This window comes from Apis mellifera, linkage group LG8 (genome assembly GCF_003254395.2).
Source record: "Apis mellifera strain DH4 linkage group LG8, Amel_HAv3.1, whole genome shotgun sequence".
Lineage (NCBI taxonomy): Eukaryota > Metazoa > Arthropoda > Insecta > Hymenoptera > Apidae > Apis > Apis mellifera.
The window spans coordinates 11,781,014-11,799,794 of record NC_037645.1 but is presented as its reverse complement, the minus strand read 5'-3'; the positions used below and the strand labels follow the sequence as shown (position 1 = coordinate 11,799,794).

Below are 18,781 nucleotides of genomic sequence, written 5' to 3'. Positions count from 1 at the left end.
ACGATAATATCTTAAAAACTAAGTTTGATTTAAAGTTAAACTTCTAATCTTTTGTAATAGCAATAAGTTTGGAATTTTAATTGAAAATTTTCTGTCTATTGAATTTTAATTTTGTCCTTATTAATATTTTGACACAGCAAGCAAATTTACAAAAATTATGACTCAATATATTAAAGTGTAAGTAATAAACATTAATAACATGTACAAATAATAAATATTTAAATTTTCGAATTCATTTAATAATAAAAATACTAATTATTTATTTAAAATAATTTTTTGTTGATTTATTATATATATTTTTAAGTATTTATAAAAAAAAATTATTTAAGTAATAATATAAAAATATATCATAGATTTTCCAACTTTTTAATACTAGATTTCGTTTTTGTAAGTGATATATTAGGAATTATCAAAATATCATCAGGTTCTTGAAAATTTTCAGAAATATTTGTATTACTTGTATTTGTTCCTTCACTATTAGAATTTGAATTTTGTAATTTTGGTGTAGAAGTTCTACCTTTTAGAAGAACTGCTTTCTCTGTACTTTTGCTAGCTTCTTTAATAGATATTGAAGACATGTCACTGAAATCTGGTAATCCGTAATTATTTTCAAATTGTTTTTTAACAGGTGATATCATTCTTTTGGCAGTATTTATCGGAGTTACATCAGAATTAGATGATGAACTTAAAGCACTCGCTTCTCGTGTTTTTTTTAACGTTGTAATCGCCCAACCTAGACCAAGTTTTTTAAGAGCAATTTCCATTTCTTCTGGAGATGATGCATATTTTAATATAGTAGAAGAAGGGGTACTTGCTATTTGCGAAACTCCTGATAATTCAGAAAAACTATTTGAACTTGTAGACGTTATTTTGTTTTTATTATCTTTACATTCTTTATTTGGGTCGTTACTATTAGAATGAAAAGACTGCAATTCTTTTGTTTGTAATGATTCTTGTTTCACTGTATCACATTGGAACTTTTTATCATTCTCTTGAATAATATCTTTTTGTTCTTTGTTTTTATTTTCCATTAAATTTTGATTTCCTATATTTTTAGATGATTTAGGTGAATCAAGAAATATTGAAGCTTCTTTTAAATTTTGTGTAAATACTATTGAAGATAGCTTTTTAATAGAAGAATTACGCAACTTTTCTGAATGTTGATTATCTAAATTATGCGATGTATTAATGTGTTCCGATGGCTTTACTACAGCAGTAGATTTTGTTATTTGAGTTTCTATAATCTTTTTCGCTGACAATGGACTTCTGATATTGTTTTGGCTTTTATTTACAGTATCTGGTGTATCAAATTCAATTATTGTTGACAATTCATGTCCGGATGATTCAATTTCAGTTCTGCAATATGATTTTATTATAATATAAAATTATATATAATTACATTATCAAATATAATTAAATTATATAAAAAAAATATATAAAATAAAATACTAAATTTTACCTATATGGTCCACTAAGTAAACTCACTGGTGGTTTACTTCTTCCATTAATATGCATAATATTATCTGTTGTTTTCGATGTTTTCGGAATATCATTAAGTAATGGTATAAATTCTTTAATATTTTTTACCTAGAATAATATTGGCAATGTATAATAAAATAAATATTTATATATAGAAATATCTAATGAAATATAATACTATGATTAACATAAAACGCAATTCATCATGAAAAAAAAAAATGTGAATGTAAATTAAATTACCTCTTTATTAAAATGTTTTTTTATAGTTGTATGATTTTTTTGTGTTTCATTTTTAAAATCATTATTATCTGTTGAAGTTTGAATAGAATGTTTCATAGCTGAATCATAAATTTCTTTCTGCGATATCACATTCTCATTGAATCCTTTGCTTTGTTCTAAAATTTCTTTTGATAATTTTTCTATCATTTCTTCTTCATATTGTTTAGGTGTAAGCCAAGTGTTATGTTTTGGTGTTGATGTTGATGCTTGGAATGTTGATTTTTGTATTTTAAATCTATTCAATTGAATGTTCACTTTCTCATCACTTAGAATTTTTGGCTTAATTTTGATTTCTTCTAGTTCTTTTTTATCTTTTGCATTATCATCACATTTTGAAGATATTATTTCTGTTTCTTTTATTTGATCAATTTCTTCTTTGATGATTTTACTTTTAATAATCTTTTGAGATTCAATCAGTGTTTTTACAAGTTGATCATGAATCGCTTCTATATTTTCTACAAGTCTATGCACATTTTGTAAATCATTAGTCATTGGTTGAGGGTCAGGTAATTGCATCAAACTCGTTTCATCACTTGGATCGATTAAAGAAAAAAGTTCCATACCTAACAAATTCATAAGAAAAATCATATAATTTTTTTACATTTTATCTAAAAATCAATTTTTAATTAAATAAAAATGAATTTTCTTCTAGATGAACTCATTATTATTGAAATATAAAATTTATTAAAGAAAGAAATCTTTACTTTTCCTGTTAATAATTTAATAATATAAATAATATAATTTCGAAAATTTTTTGAAACTTGAAACTTGAAAATTTTGATTTTCATTAATTTAAAAAAGATTTTGACATATTTTTTGCATATATCAAATTTCAGAAATTTTATATTTTTTTTTTAAAATTGTTTTAATCAATCCAAAGAAAAAATTTTAATAAAATTTTAATAATTTAAATATTCTTTAATTATTAATAATCAATAAAAATAATATACCTTTTTGTTCATTTCGAACTTTTTCAATAAGATTCGTTAAAGAAATTATTCTTTCTGCACATGTAGTTTGAAGATCTTCATACTTTTGTAGTATTTGAGGGCAATTTTTTAATGCATAATTACGAATTTCATCAAATCTAGCGTGCGTTTGTTTACATTCTGGATTATCACATACACAAAATCCTAGTGAAATTGGAATTTTCAAATCTACATCATCATTTTTTGATGGTAAACAATCATTTTGCTGATATTCAGATGAATCTATTGACGTTGAATTATCGTTTTTAGAAAATAATAATATATCATTATCATTCGTTTGAGAATCTGTAGATGAATATCTAAGCAATTTTTTAATTCTATCTAAGTGAGGTATATTTGAAGGCATCATCATAGTACGTGGTGATGGGGTATCTGGTGTTGATACTGGACTAATATCTTTTCTTAAACGCCTTATACTTTCATTTGCTGAAGAATCTAACATTTCAAGAATAGAGATATTATTATGTAAAGCTTCGAATATTTCTTTGGGTTTTACTGATGGTAGACTAGCAAAAGATGTTGATGTATCCGAAATATCTTTCATTTTAATTTTTTTTGATGTGGATTGAATCCATTGTTGTTTACTCACAGCTTCTTCTTTAGACTTTGTTGAATAAACTTGAGTACTTTGCGAATTTACATCTACAGTAATGTCTGTAATTTGAGGTGGCTTTACTTTAATATTAAATCCATTTTTATCTACATACATTTTAATTTTTTTACTAGGTATATCTTCTGTACATAAACTTTTTCTTTGACTGCTATATTGTGATCTTGATAAAAATTTTGAATATTTTTTTACAGGAGACGAAGTTTTACTTGTACGAGTTGAACATGATTTGTGAAACATTTTTGGTGGAGTTTGCTTTAATATCTTCGTATTATATTTCTTCTTTTTCAATATTATTTTCGGACTTTGATTATTGCTTTCATCAACATCAGTAACTGCATTTATTGTCTCAGAACTTGTTGAATTATTACTGTCCATTTCATGTCTAATAATTGTAATTCGTGGTTCAATTGGATAATGTTTTGTAGTTGTTTTAATTTCATCATTAACAAAAACAGATTCATTTTCTTTTTCTGATATCAATTGTACTTGTGTACTTTTATCTTGAGCTATATCATCTCTATCTACTGTTATAGTTTGTACAGCAGTTTCTACTTTTTTCACAGATAACTCTTTTTTTTCTTCAGTTTTATCTTTAATGTCTTCATCATAAGATGCATTTATTACTTTGATTTCTGGCGATAAAGATTTTTGTATACATACATCTTGAACAGGTAATTGAGTTTGAACTGATTTATCTTTTTCAAACAAACTTTTTATAGACGCATTAAAAATATCGTTTGGTAAATTTGCTCCAAATTCTTGTAATAATAATCGTTTTTGTTTTTCAACTTTTTTTAACATATCTAATATTTGTTCTTCACGTGAAGCTTCACTCTCTTTACATTTATTTTGTAAAATTTTGCTGGTTTTTGTACGTTGATTAAAGCAACAAGACTCTTTCCAATCAGTATAATCATCTATATTTTTATCGTATTTTCTTGGTGTAAGTGTAATTTGTCTTTCTATAGGATGTGATATACATTGTTCTTCATTTAGAGATTCTTCACTTAATAATGTTTTTAATGCACGATTTAGATTCTTTTTATGTTGATTTCTTAAAAGTTTTCTTCGTTCTTCTTGTATATATACATCTTTCTAAATAAAAATAATATAGAGAAAATTATAAAAAATTATGAATTTATGGACAAATTAAAAAATAAAAATAAAATAAATACCGGATAATGTTCGATTTGGCTAGCTTTTAATTTACGTTCTTCACCTGCAAGTTGATCTAGATTTTGCATAAGAATCTGATAATCTCTACGTATTTTTTCTCTTAATGCTGCATCTTCTCCGCGTTTTTTCGCATTATGTTTAAGATTTTTTAATAAATTTTGCTGAACAGTTTGTGCTTGTTCTATTTCTTGAGCCAAATCCATTGCACTTGGCTGGAAATATAAATTTAATATGTATTAATGAACATTTCTTTTATATTTGATATTTAAAAAAGCTTATAATGTAATTTCGATTTTATTATTAATTTATATTATTAACTAAAATTAAAAAAAAATTCTTTTTTTTTTTAGGAAATTTTATTCTTTATAAATGGTTAAAATATTATCTAAAATAAATCATATGAATTAGAATTATCATCTGAACTATTTATTTATTACTATTATTTATATTAAATTATTTCTACAAACCTCATTCCATGTAGATATTTTTTCAACTACACCAACTGGTTGATCATATACATTATTATAACGTTTATTATGATCATATAATTGTACTTTATCACTAGCTGGACATTTTACATATTTTGTTGTTTTTATTTCTTTACTTATATTTTGTTCACCACTATCAGAAAAATATGATGAATCATCACTAAATGAACTGGAACTGTCACTTGTAATAGACTCCGAAGTTGTTTGTATGTAATCATCTGGATTATATCTTCAATATCCAAAATATTTATTAACAATTGTTTTTTTTTATTAAATTTAATATTATGATACATACCTTGTTTTATCTATTTTTGTCAGAATATTTTTTTTCTCAAAATTTTTATTATCAGATTCAATCACATATTGTTTAGATGATAGTTCTGTAATCGAATTAACAGTAGATTGTTGTTCTAGAACTAAAGAATCATTTTCTGGAATTATTTCTGATGTTCTTATTTTTGGTTTTAAAATTGGAGAATGTGTTTTAAAATCATTTCCTATAATCTATAAAAATATTTTAAAATATATAAATATTTATATATTATAGATTTAATATTATTAATATATAAAAATATATACTTTTATATGAGTTTCTGTAACATTCTCAGGTAATTTTTTAGTCTTTTTTTTAGCAAGTTTGTGCTGTTTATTTTCTTCATCAGTTTTATTCTGCATAGTAACACATATAGTATCCTCTTCAGACCCTGTTTTTTTACAAATGTTTGCTATCATTTTAGATCTGAGATTTTCTAGCTCTCTTACATGTTGTAATCGTTCATGATGTTGCTGTTGTATAGTCTCCTTCTGATACAGATTTTACTTAATTTTTCATAAATTTTATTCTAACATAGTATATGAATATTTGTAATCATTTTCTACAATATAATAAAATGTTAATATTAAATAATTTACCTGTTGAGTATTTTTAATTTGCTTTCTTGCCTCTTTTCCTCTTTTTAATGCTGCTATTTTATTTTTCCTTTGTTTTTCTTTAATTAATGCATCATGATCAGGTTCTAATGCAGCAGATATATGTGCTTGACCAATATCTGCCATGTCTTCTTGATATTTTTGTTGAACTTCCATGATTTTTCCATTATATATTTGCTTCAAACTTAACTTGTCATTGTTTTCAAGCTTTTTAAGTTCTTCCTTAGCTATGCATTTTGTACGTTTCAAAAGTCTATCTGATATTTCTTTTGATTGTTGTCGTACCTATATAAATTCCTTAAGTGATTCTTCTGATCTTTTTACTATTAATCTTGATATCAACAGCATTAATACTTTATCTACTTTTAACGCAATAAAATAATTACTACAATGTCATATTTTTTATATTTTATATACATAATATTTTACATTTATATTTATTATAATTATTTATTACAATTTATTTTTTTATACTTTATTTTTATTATATTATATATTCGTCATTTTTTAAATATTTTTAATTTTATATAATATGTGTACCTGTTCCAAACGTAACCTTCGCCGTCGATCTCGTTCATTTTTCTTAATTTGATCTAAATCAGATAATACCATTCTTCCTTTATGTATATTTAAACGATTTCCATTAACAGTAACATTAATGGACATATTTTATTCAAATAAAATTATTTGTTATCCAAGTAAATCTAAAATAAAATATTTCTTAACTCAAATTTAAAATTATTGGAACGGCCATTCTTATATTCAACCAATCAACATAACATTACTAGAAATTTTATAACTGTTCATTTAGGTCGTTAGAAATTTCAAGATCATCATCTATATAATTAAATTTAAATCAATAAAAATTATCAATATTTGATCATTCTAATTAGAATCTAATATAATATTTTTTTATAAAATTGTCAAATTGAAAAAGAATTTATTTTAAAATTATTAATAAAAATATTCATTTCAAAGAGCATTAAACATTATATAACAATATATATATATATATATATATATATATATATATATATATATATATATTTATATATTCATATACAATACAATATCATCATATTACTAGTAATATTTTAAATTTGATATTACAATAAGTATTATATTTCATAATAGATTATTAACAAAATAATTTATTTAATAAATTTTAAATTAATACGATTTTGTAAGGATGTTTATATATTTTATTTATCATTTTATTTTACACACATTCATTTAATAATATATAACTAGGGAATATAATTATTTTAATAAGAATACGTCTAGTAAAATTATTAAAAAGAATCTTAATCTTGTATATAATCATAATCTTAATACTCTAAATAAATAATATTCAATGATGATTAGATTCGAGATATAGGCATTTTCATTTAAATATGTATATCACATATCCTTTGTGTTTTTTATAATAAGAAGATTTTCGATTAACAAAAAGAAAAAAAATTCATTAATGTGATGAAAAATATAAAACAATTATATTTGAATGCCACCTATGATTATTTTAAGAAACAGAATTGCTAATCTCTGTCGATATTAGTAACAAAAATTTAAATTTAACAAAAATAGATATTTTAAACGTAATGAAGTACAATAATTGGATATTTCAATACGATAATGTGGATATACATACACTTAAGTTAATTAAGAACTGGTATAAGAAGCAGAAAATAAACCATATAAATTGGCCGGTATTATCACCGGAATTGAATATCATTGAAAATGTTTGGGGATATCTATCAAGACAAGTTTACATGAATAATCGTCAATTTTCTCACCAGGAAGATCTTGTAAATACCATAGGACCAAGTGGAAAAAAGTACCACAATCTTATCTAGACACACTATATAAATCAATACTAAATCGTATCTTTCAAGTTATAAACAAAAATGGTGGACATACAAAGTATTAATAAAACATCTTTGTTATGAAAATATTGTTTTTTTTTGTTTTATTTACTATGCGTTTATTCAAGTGACGCAAGAACATTCGTATCTTTTTCTATAAAACATGAATATTTTTATACCAAATAAGTAATCGTCCAAAACAAATGTGTATAATAATTATTAAATAGGATTTATTATTGTAGAAAAATAGAATATATTAATTTGAGGTTGAGTTTAGAATAATATTGGAAAAATATTATTGCGTTTAATCAACTCGCGGACTATAGTTCTTCAATATTGGATAAAATGGAACAATTGCATCAATCAAATAATTCTTTGTTGATTGATAATATGGATAAAAATGTTACAGAATTAAATAAATCTGATTCCTGTAATGATAAAGTGGAATATACAAATCAACATTTATTGAAATCAAAAATTTCATTAGATAAAAAGAATGGAAATCAACGGAAAACAATAAATTTGCAACAAGTTGAGGAATTGTATGGTGACAGTGAAATAGATAATAAAATTGATGGAGAAGATACAAAATTATCTAGTAGCAGTGATAATAGTAATGATACAATGTTATCTATCAATAATTGTAAATTAACAGAATTTGATTCAAAATGTAATAATAACACAAATGATATCGATAAAAAAATTGAGTTTAGAAGTAGAAGTGGTAGTACTGATACAACAGGTTCAGAAAGTGGATCAAATAATTCTGGTGTAAGGAGAAGTAGTAGAATTAGATCAATTGGTTTAATGAAACAAAGGTATGTATTTTATATATATGAATAAACAAAAAGAATATTTTTTTTAATAAAATTAAATTTGTTCATCATTGATATATATATAGCTTCAAAAATAATTTTTTAATATGATATAATTTTTAATAATTATAATAAAAATATTATAATTTCTTTAAATTATAATTTGAATTTCATTATATATAAATTCATATAAATTTATAATTCATATAAATTTTATTAATAATAAAATAAAGTTTATTTAAATAATTTTAAATATGTTTTAAATTTATGATTTCCATTACTTATAACATATATGTACAATATAAATATGAATATAAACATTAAATTTAAATATGCATAATAAATAAAATATTTTAATAAAATTCTTATTGAACATTTAAAGAACATATAATTCATTATAAAAATTTTTCTAAATATAGATCTTATTTTGTAGATCCCGTGGACGGGGTTTAGTTACAAAACCTAATACAGATATTTCAAAAACAAATGTCCAGCAAGAACGAGAAAAAATAGTCAATAATATTGTTTCAATTGCTCAAGAAATGAAAATAGATAACCCATCTGAATTACAATCAGACAAAGAAGCAAACATCAATAAGACAACGAATACATTTGAATCTCTTTCATTATTAACAACAACTTGTAATGCTACAGGCTATGATTCAGATTCCTGTAAACCTGTTAAAGTAAAGTCTCGTTGGCGAAGATCTAGTGAACTTGAAATGGGTGGATCAAATACAGGAGCTGCATCTACATCAACAGTAGGATCTATATTTGGAACCATAACTGCAAATATATCTGAATTTGGATCATGTTCAACACTTAAATCCTCAACTGGAGTTTTAGCAGATATTAATTCTTCAGAATCTACATCTGGAGCTACACCAGTTGCAAATTTTCAATCTAATGTAGATATAGAACAAACAAAGGAGATACCAGTATCAACTAATAATAATAATATTGTGCAAATTCCAAAAATAGTTGGTGCGAGGATTTCATTACCTATGGTTTCTGAGATAGAAGACAGAGAAATGGAAGAAAGGCTAAGTCAATTTGAAAATTTACGTGAAAATTTATATTTGACAGAAAGGTATGTAAATAAATTTATGGATATAAAAATGATATGATAAATATATTAACAATTCTTTTAGATATACAAATAAGGAAACAAAAAGAATGGTATGCGATTGTTTTTTAACAGAGGAAGAAATTGAAAGAGGAGAATTAGGTTGTGGTGAAGATTGTTTAAATAGACTTCTTATGATAGAATGGTATATTATATATCATATTAATGTATTATTTCATATTATATATCATATTAATTATCATATTAATATATTTAAATTAAATATAAAATATTAATTAAAAAATAAGTTATATAATATTTTATATATTTTTTAGTGGACCTCGATGTGTAGTAGGTGATCGTTGCACAAATAAAAGATTTCAAAATTGTGAATATGCAAAATGTGAAGTATTTAGAACAGAAAAGAAAGGATTTGGTTTGCGAGCTATGGTCGATCTTTTAGCGTAAGTTAATTTACTATAATTAAATACAATAAAGATATTTGCAATAAATATTTTTTAATGAATTTTATTTTTCTAAATATTAGAGGAGAATTTATAATGGAATATGTAGGTGAAGTAGTTGATCCTAAAGATTTTCGACGTAGAGCAAAAGAATATTCAAAAGACAAAAATAAACATTATTATTTTATGGCATTAAAATCTGATCAAATTATTGATGCTACTATGAAAGGAAATGTTTCTCGATTTATAAATCATAGTTGTGATCCTAATTCTGAAACACAAAAAGTAAGTATTGCTAAATAAAAAAATAAATAAAAAATAAATAAAAATAAAAAAAAATATATAGAATTTTATCTTTATAATTGTAAATCTGTATAGTGGACAGTGAATGGTGAATTGAGAATTGGCTTTTTTAACAAAAAATTTATAGCTGCTGGTGAAGAAATTACATTTGATTATCATTTTCAACGTTATGGGTATGTATGCTAATATTATTTTTATATTATTTTTATATTATATTATATTATATAAATATAATATATTTAACAAAAGTGTATTACTTGTGCTAAATTTTATTGCAATATTAGTAAAGAAGCACAGAAATGTTTTTGTGAAGCACCCAATTGTCGTGGTTGGATTGGTGAAACGCCCGAGGAAGAAAAAGAAAAAATTGAAAAGAAAGAAAAACGCGAAAAAGATATGAAAAAGAAAAAAGGTGAAAAGAAACAAGCTGATTATATGGAAGATGAAGATGTGAGTAATTTAATTTTTTGATTCTACAGAATATTTTTTCAACTATTTTATTATTTAATTTATTGTTAAATTATTTTAGCTGGAAGAAGAAATAGATAAATTATGTTTGGGTGGTTTAAAAAATAGAGCTCACACATTAACATTAAGTAGATTAATGGTACGTAGTAGAGAATTAGAACACAGAACACGTCTTTTACGTTTAATACAAAGTGGTGAACAGCCATGTCGAAGATTATTTTTGGATTATCATGGTTTACGCTTGATTTGGAGTTATGTTATGGATATTTCTACAAATGATACTGATGAAGCACAACAATTTCGATTAGAAGTTTTGAAAACTTTAAATACACTTCCAATTCCTAATAAAACAATGTTAATGGATAGTAAAATTTATAATGTAGTAGAAAAATGGTCTAGACGATTATATTTTTCTCTAAATGGAGATTCTCCAGATGATGATCAAGGAAAATTAAAATCAAATAGTGATGAATTACAAATTAATTATGATAATAATGAAAAAAGAAATTCTTATCAATTAATTGATACAGATAAACAAGAAAATAATATTGAAATTACCGAAATAAAATCTGATAATACAGATCAAAATCTCATTCCCGAATTAGCTTCAAGTCTTTTAGTCGAATGGTCAAATTTAAAAGAAGTTTTTCGTATACCAAAAAAAGAGAGAATTGAACAAATGAAAGAACATGAAAGAGAAGCAGGTAATGAAGTATAAATAATGAATATATAAGTATGATATAATTTTTAAGTATAATAGAATTTTTTTAGTTTAAAAATTAATATATTATATTTTTCCTAAGATCGTGGATACAGAGAAGAATTAGAAAAAGAAGAAAAAAGAGGAACATCATATGATAGGTATAATTGTAATTATTTATAAATTGATAAATGATTTACAATTAAAAATAAAAATATAAGTTTCTTATTTTATAGACATAGATCTGATAGATATGGAAGAAACGAACCTGAGAAACGTGGGGATAGAAGACGTGGACGAGAATCTCCAGAATCCGAGCATATTCGAACAAAAGATAAAAGAATAGAGGAAAGAAGTAGTTTAGTTCCAATTCCACGAATGACAAAATATGAGCGTAGACAATTATTTGCTTTAAAAGTAGCTAAAGAAGAAGAAGAACGACAACGTCGTCAACAACAAGAATCATGGCAAGATCATGAAACTAGATGTTTGGCATTAGGCATAGATCCTCACACTACAGCTATGGTAGATCCACAAACAGGATATCCTGTTTTTTATAATCCATCAATTGGACAATGGCAACAGTATCCTACACAAGGTTTCATACATATATTTTTTTATATTTAAATTTTATAAATTTTATATCTTTACATTAAATTTTTATATTTAAATTACATAGTTATCAAACAATATAAATCTAACTTTTCAATTTTATGACAATCTTTATTGGTTTTGTAAAACAAAATATAATTTATCTAATAACTATATTAAAAATAAATATAAAGATATCATATAACTTATATAACTTAGAAAACATTTTATCTTTTCTTATAATTTTTTTTCCTTTTTTAATTGCTATTTCTTATTTTCATTTTTTTTTTGTTTTTGTTTTATTTTTCTTTGTTAATTAATTCGTATAAAATTTTATTATAGATGGAGAAATAAATCAGCAATGTACTCCCGTATATGTAGGTGGACCACAAACAATATCTGGTCATACTCAATCTGGAATAGTACCACAAAGTTCACATGTTTTACAATCATCAATTTCTTCTGAAATATCATCTGGAATGTCGAACAATATACCTTCAGGAGTTCCTCCAGTAGTGTATACATTAAGTCAAACGCCTGTATTTAATCAAACCACAACAGCTTATTCTTTATTGCCTCATTGTCATCAACAATATTCCGAAGGTCAATTGTCACTTTCAAATAATTTAGTTCCTAGTGGCACAACAGTTACACTTCAAACAGAATCTCTTTACGAACATATGGAAAAGCAATCAGATCAACAGTTTCCTACAACATTCAAACAGCCACAATCTGATATACCTCCTATAGATTTACCACCTAAATGGAAAAGTGCAACTGATACTAGAGGCAGAACATATTATTATCATGTAAAAGAACGAGTATCGCAATGGTTACCTCCTCCTCCAGATCATATTGGAGTTCAACCAGATTCATCATCAACTTCAGAATCTAGCGAAGAATCAACTTCATCAAACGAAGATGATGAAGAAATTGAAGAAGATAATAATGAAGATTCCAAAAATGAGGAATTAAATTTAAATAATACTTTAATAGAAAAATCTTTAAATGGTTCTAAGCATAATGCAACTAAAAAAAGTCCTATTCATAATGTAATTGGAAGTTCAGGACTTTTCTCAGAAGGCAAAAAAAGAAGGGAAGGTTTAGTTCAAGAAAGAATTATTAGCGTATGTTATAGAGATTATATTTATTTGTTTATTTATTTATTTTTAATATATATTAATATATATTTTTATATTTATTATTTTTTCATAGCCACGCCGAGAAGAAGATCGTATGGATCATAAAACACATAAAGGAATAAAGGAAAAATTACGTCGTCAAAAAGAGAGAGCTAAATTCAAAGAACAAGTTGAAAAAATACGAAGACATCGACGTAGTAACAAATCTAAATCACATTCACGGCATAATTTAAATAAAATACAATTACCTACATCCGATTTATCTACAATGTCAGAGAGAAAAATTAAAGATACTTTTAGGATAAATATGGCAAATGTCATGGTACATTTTTTGAATCCATATAGAAAAAATGATTGTAAACAAGGTAGAATAACAAATACAGAAGATTTTAAACATTTAGCTAGAAAGGTACGTTTATACAAGAAAACTGTCTTAATTAAGAATTTGTTGATAAATTTATGAATTTTTTTTTAATAAATGTATAATAAAATTAAATTTAATAAAACTTTTTCCTGTTTTAGCTTACACATTTTGTACTTGCAAAAGAATTAAAACATTGTAAAAGTGTTGATGAATTGCAATGTAATGAAAATGTTAAACATAAAGCTAAAGATTTTGTACGTAAGTATATGAGTAAATTTGGCGCAGTTTATCAGAAAAGTACTGATGAAGATTAATTCTGTAACTTATGACATGAAATAGTTATTTATTATATGAATTCTTCATTTTGAATATTGTAATATATCTACTAAAAATATATCTAAGTAATGCCTATATGTAGATATATCTGTAATTATTATTATTGTAATATAGATCAATTTGTACATGCTTCATAAACATTCTAGTAATTTAGTCATTAAGAAATTAGTAAATTTCTAACTTCGTACATTCAATGTATAAACTTTATATTTTCATTTAGTATGAAATAATATGTATGTTATATCTTTTAAAAATGCATTTTATGTTTTGCTATAATGTACATTTTGCATTATATTAAATATTGAATTTTTTTTTATGTCAATTTCAAATCTGAACATTAAACATTAAATATTTTATTGTGAAATATAAATATTAAAAATCATAAATATTGTAAATAATTACAAATTATAAAGGAATTTTAACTGTTTCATAAAAGTAAGTTGCAATTATTATCTTCTTAACGTGTATAAAAACAAATGAAATTAAAAATAATAAATTTTGTATTTACAATTTTATTTTCCATAATTTAAAAATTTACATATGATCATCAAGATAAAAATAATACAAAAATTTTAATGAGAAAGCTTAATCGGTATAATTATTGTCTTCAAAACATTTTTTTTTAAATTTCAAAAAAATTATTCTTTTTATTTTTTTATTTATTTATTTATTTATTTTTTTCTAAAAAAAATTTATTTAAAAATTGACATATTGCAAAAATAAATATTTATCAATTTATATAATATATTACAATATATATATATATATATATATATATATATATATATAAATTATAATAATATATAAAATATTTATGATATTAATATATTAATATATATATATATTTTAATATATTAATATATATATATATATATATATTAATATATTAATATCATAAATAATATAAATAACTTTTTTTTTTTTTTTTTTTTTAAGAAAATATTGTTTGCTAAAAAAAAATTTTTTTTAAATTTTATTATTTTTGTAATTTATAACATTAAAAATATTCTACGAATATAATTTTAACAAATGTTTATTTCTTGTTTTAAATTGATTTGAAAATAGTTTTTTTACAGCTGATAAAAAAAACATTTTTATAATATACTTTATAATATAATATGTATATTTGAAAGAAGTTTATAAAATTTCTATATAATTATATATTACATATTTTTATTTACAATTCTTTTATATTATTATTAAAAAATCATCAGTTCTGAACCAACTATTGTAAAGAATAATAAGATATATAAAAGAACCGTTTCTTAAAGAACGGTTAAATTTCAAATTGCCAAAGAGATATTTTAAATAATTTGTAATACATGTTATAAATATTTTTATAACATATTTTTAATCATATATAATTTTAATATCAAAAGTAAATAATTAAATTACATGACAGATGTTGCGGCTTTAATTATTGACTAGCAAAACAAGTGCTTCGATGCCATGATTATGAACCAACCTTAATTCTTCTAAATTTTATTTATGTGATATTGTGTATTACTCGATATCTCAATTCATTGAATAGGATATAAGTAAGTATGTATATCATTTAATGAATTGAATCACCAAAAGCAAAACATCGTAACACTTGCTGTAATTTCAGCTAATATCTGATGAAATATTTTTTTTTTTTTTGTTTTTACAATTTTTCTTTTGCCATATATTTAATGACTAGAGATTTTAATCCCTATTATTTATATATAGTAGAAAACATAGCATAGTATCTTATATGATTTATAAGTTGGCTATCGGGACAAAAGCAAAAAAGAGTATTCTACTCACTTGCTTATCAACACGCGGTATATGATTTCATATGTAGATGTGATACTTCGACCAATAAACTATTTGAGTTTGGTTTAATGTATTGGATCTATCAAAACAATCAACCAATTAAATTCGCATAACTTTGAAGTGTCTTCTTTCCCATCACAAATATATGTAATATGAAACGGTTATGGTAAAAAATTTTATTTTTTATTTTATTTTAAATTATAATGGTATTTTAAATACAAAAAAAGATACTTTTTTACAGTTAATATAAGAATAAAATATTTTTTATACAATGAATATTCTGCAACCTGAATTGATTTGGATAGATGGTCGGTGTTACAGACTATTCGGAAATATCGAAAGGCCAAGTGCCCAAAATATTTCTCCTTATTTTGAAGATAACTATCAAATGGATTATAAAGATTCTGAAGATGAATGTGATATAGAAATTGTACCATATGAATCGACAAGATTTAAACATACCTTTCATGTGTCAAAGTATATAAAATGTGTAATATAAATATTATATAAAAAAATTATATATTATATAATATTAATGATTATTATAATCTTTTAGATCATTCTTTCCATTTATTATTGGATCTAAACATGCAGTACGTAAAAAATTAGAAAATGAAACTAGAACATCAATACAAATTCCAAGATTAGGTGAAGATGGAGATATTGGTATTTATTTATTTTGGAGTAATAATTGAGATATAAAATTTAATTTTTATAAATTTTATCAATACAATTATACATTTATAGTAATAATTGGTACTGACCGTAAAGGAATAATGACAGCACGTCGTAGAATAAATTTATTAATGGAAGCAAGTAGAAAAAAAATACCATCAACACATTTTTTATCAATACCTTTAAATGAAGGTCACATAATAATGAATTTTAACATGTTTAAAAATGAAGTACTAAAAAATTCTGGAAAAAAATCTAATGGTATTGATGAAATGATTTTTCAAATACCAAGCAAATTACATCTTACTATTGCATTATTAACGTTACTTGATGATACAGAAAAAAATCAAGCTATAGAAGCTTTGAATTATTGTCATCAGCATATTGTAAAGTAAGAAAAATTACATAATTAATATTTTTTATTATTAAATATTGATCAAAATTATTTTATAATTATTTATAAATAATTTTTTTATAATATATTAATAATTTCATAACTAGGCCTATAATTGAAAAATATGGACAAATTCCTATATACTTACAAGGAACTGATATAATGAATGATGATCCTAGTGAAACTCGAGTTTTATATGCAAAATTAATTGACAATGAGGCTTTGGAAAAAATGGTAGATGAAATTGTAGATTATTATAATAGGATAGGTAAGATTTTTCAATAACAAAATATATGTAATATTAATATAATAAAATATTAATAAATAACTAGTGAAAATATAATATTAAAAATATTAACAATAATTTATTATTTAGGTTTATTATATAAAGAAACAGAGAAAGTTAAGTTACATTTGACTCTTATGAATACAAAATTTAAATTAAATGAAGAAGAAAATCATTATGAAAAATATAAAACATTTGATGCAACAGAAATAATGAAAGTAAATATATTTAATTATTTTTTGAATTATAATATATTAAAATATTAAGCATATTATTAAGAAATTATAATTTATTTTAGGCTCATAAAAATACAATTTTTGGAGAAACTACACTGAAACAAATTCATTTATCTCAACGTCATACCATTAGTAGTAATGGATATTATCATGCAATTGCGAAAATTAATTTACTTGAAGGTTTATAAATGATATATATCATTATTTGAATATATATAAGATATTATATATTCATGGAATACAGAAGATTGATTTTATAGATCAAAACAAATATAAATATTAATATAAAAAAATTTTGAGGGTTATTTATAAGAAATTTTAGAGCAAAATAATTGTATGATAAAGATAGAACCATCTCATTATATATGTTCTTCTGTTTTACTTTATTTAATGCAAATTCAAATTATTTATAATTTATAAATAACTCTATAATATTATATCAACTTTTGTATTTGTTTTGAGTTCTAAAATCTATTTTCCAAAAGTAATACTTATGAATTAATATATATATGTTATAGAAAAATTCTGATGACAATTCTTGTTTTATTTAATTAAAATTTAAAATATCTATTAATTTTAGATAATATTTGAATCAAATTTATATCTAAATAAAATGTCATAATAGATAAAAAAAATATTTTATATAAATTTGATTGTAGCATAGTAGTAATTATATTTGTAGCAAATTAAATTAAATAAATATTATTTAAATTGTTTTTACTTTAAATTGTAGATTTTTCAGTAAAAACAATTTTCTATTCTTCTCAGAATAATTCTTATATGTATTAATTAATTGTATTAATTGTATTAATTAAAGTTAATTAAAATATTTCTTGATTAATTTAATTTAACATTTTAATTTAATAATTTATTTTGGAAATATGAAAAATGTTATTTTGAGTGATATTATTAAATAGATACATATGATTTTATAAAAAACAAAGAATTGTTTTCGAGTTTTGTCTCTAATATATATATATATTATATGTACATATTATTTTTTAAAATATTAATATTAATGAAATAAGGACAAAATAATGTATAAAAAAAAATTTAATTTGAAAATAAGATATGACTAAAAATATATTAAGACATTTTTAACTCTTTTTATTATTTTTTAAAAAAATGTTATATTATCAGAATATTTCATATTATCAGAAAATAATTTCATAAGTTAAATAATATATAAATTTAAGTACCTTTATGATTTATTTATAAATACCACTAATTTATTAATATTACAAATATTATTAAGCATAACACTAACATTTATTGATGAATCCTAATAATAAGTAATGATTTCCAGTTGATCTAATCTAATCAAAATT

General features: G+C 22.5%; 3 protein-coding genes across 9 annotated transcripts; 2 read left to right on the top strand and 1 right to left on the bottom strand.

Annotated features, from left to right (window-relative positions):
* Window positions 1-301: 301 nt before the first annotated feature.
* LOC107964839 (rootletin) lies at window positions 302-6,780 on the bottom strand. 6 transcript variants are annotated; one of them, XM_026442047.1, is made up of 10 exons: window positions 6,495-6,780; window positions 5,937-6,239; window positions 5,604-5,828; window positions 5,320-5,528; window positions 5,004-5,253; window positions 4,536-4,748; window positions 2,709-4,455; window positions 1,720-2,321; window positions 1,460-1,587; window positions 302-1,356 (listed from the first exon to the last, which is right to left on the bottom strand). In XM_026442047.1, exons 1-10 carry the CDS (start codon window positions 6,618-6,620, stop codon window positions 348-350), a joined length of 4,812 nt encoding a protein of 1,603 aa, XP_026297832.1. In that variant the 5' UTR covers window positions 6,621-6,780; the 3' UTR covers window positions 302-347. The 6 variants fall into 6 exon arrangements, with proteins under 6 accessions (XP_026297832.1, XP_026297833.1, XP_026297836.1 ...); XM_026442048.1 differs by having other exon boundaries at window positions 5,604-5,825; XM_026442049.1 differs by having other exon boundaries at window positions 303-1,356; window positions 5,937-6,313; window positions 6,495-6,744.
* Window positions 6,781-7,485: 705 nt separating this feature from the next.
* LOC100578450 (histone-lysine N-methyltransferase SETD2) lies at window positions 7,486-15,648 on the top strand. Of its 2 annotated transcripts, XM_026442528.1 has the most exons (14): window positions 7,486-8,634; window positions 9,065-9,721; window positions 9,783-9,902; window positions 10,033-10,161; window positions 10,245-10,446; window positions 10,540-10,637; window positions 10,749-10,914; window positions 10,994-11,636; window positions 11,736-11,793; window positions 11,869-12,230; window positions 12,566-13,350; window positions 13,439-13,774; window positions 13,888-13,987; window positions 15,468-15,648. In XM_026442528.1, exons 1-14 carry the CDS (start codon window positions 8,162-8,164, stop codon window positions 15,491-15,493), a joined length of 4,155 nt encoding a protein of 1,384 aa, XP_026298313.1. In that variant the 5' UTR covers window positions 7,486-8,161; the 3' UTR covers window positions 15,494-15,648. The 2 variants fall into 2 exon arrangements, with proteins under 2 accessions (XP_026298313.1, XP_003251435.2); XM_003251387.4 differs by lacking the exon at window positions 15,468-15,648 and having other exon boundaries at window positions 13,888-14,504.
* Window positions 15,649-15,816: 168 nt separating this feature from the next.
* On the top strand, window positions 15,817-17,862 carry LOC551376 (activating signal cointegrator 1 complex subunit 1). Its single transcript, XM_623771.6, has 7 exons — window positions 15,817-16,028; window positions 16,104-16,339; window positions 16,419-16,528; window positions 16,610-16,928; window positions 17,039-17,199; window positions 17,308-17,435; window positions 17,516-17,862. The coding sequence occupies exons 2-7, from the start codon at window positions 16,134-16,136 to the stop codon at window positions 17,639-17,641; spliced, it is 1,050 nt and encodes a 349-aa protein (XP_623774.2). The 5' UTR covers window positions 15,817-16,028; window positions 16,104-16,133; the 3' UTR covers window positions 17,642-17,862.
* The last annotated feature ends 919 nt before the right edge of the window (window positions 17,863-18,781 follow it).

Excerpts from the sequence above, each read along its gene's own strand:
- LOC107964839 (XM_026442047.1), bottom strand. The coding sequence starts at position 6,620 with ATGTCCATTAATGTTACTGTTAATGGAAATCGTTTAAATATACATAAA. Across the intron at positions 5,529-5,603 it reads TTACAGAAACTCATATAAAA|ATTATAGGAAATGATTTTAA; the intron begins GTATATATTTTT and ends ATATTTTTATAG. Across the intron at positions 4,456-4,535 it reads GCCAAATCGAACATTATCCG|AAAGATGTATATATACAAGA; the intron begins GTATTTATTTTA and ends ATTTTTATTTAG.
- LOC551376 (XM_623771.6), top strand. The coding sequence starts at position 16,134 with ATGAATATTCTGCAACCTGAATTGATTTGGATAGATGGTCGGTGTTAC. Across the intron at positions 17,200-17,307 it reads AGATTATTATAATAGGATAG|GTTTATTATATAAAGAAACA; the intron begins GTAAGATTTTTC and ends TTTATTATTTAG. Across the intron at positions 17,436-17,515 it reads ATGCAACAGAAATAATGAAA|GCTCATAAAAATACAATTTT; the intron begins GTAAATATATTT and ends AATTTATTTTAG.
- LOC100578450 (XM_003251387.4), top strand. The coding sequence starts at position 8,162 with ATGGAACAATTGCATCAATCAAATAATTCTTTGTTGATTGATAATATG. Across the intron at positions 11,637-11,735 it reads AGAACATGAAAGAGAAGCAG|ATCGTGGATACAGAGAAGAA; the intron begins GTAATGAAGTAT and ends ATTTTTCCTAAG. Across the intron at positions 12,231-12,565 it reads GCAACAGTATCCTACACAAG|ATGGAGAAATAAATCAGCAA; the intron begins GTTTCATACATA and ends ATTTTATTATAG.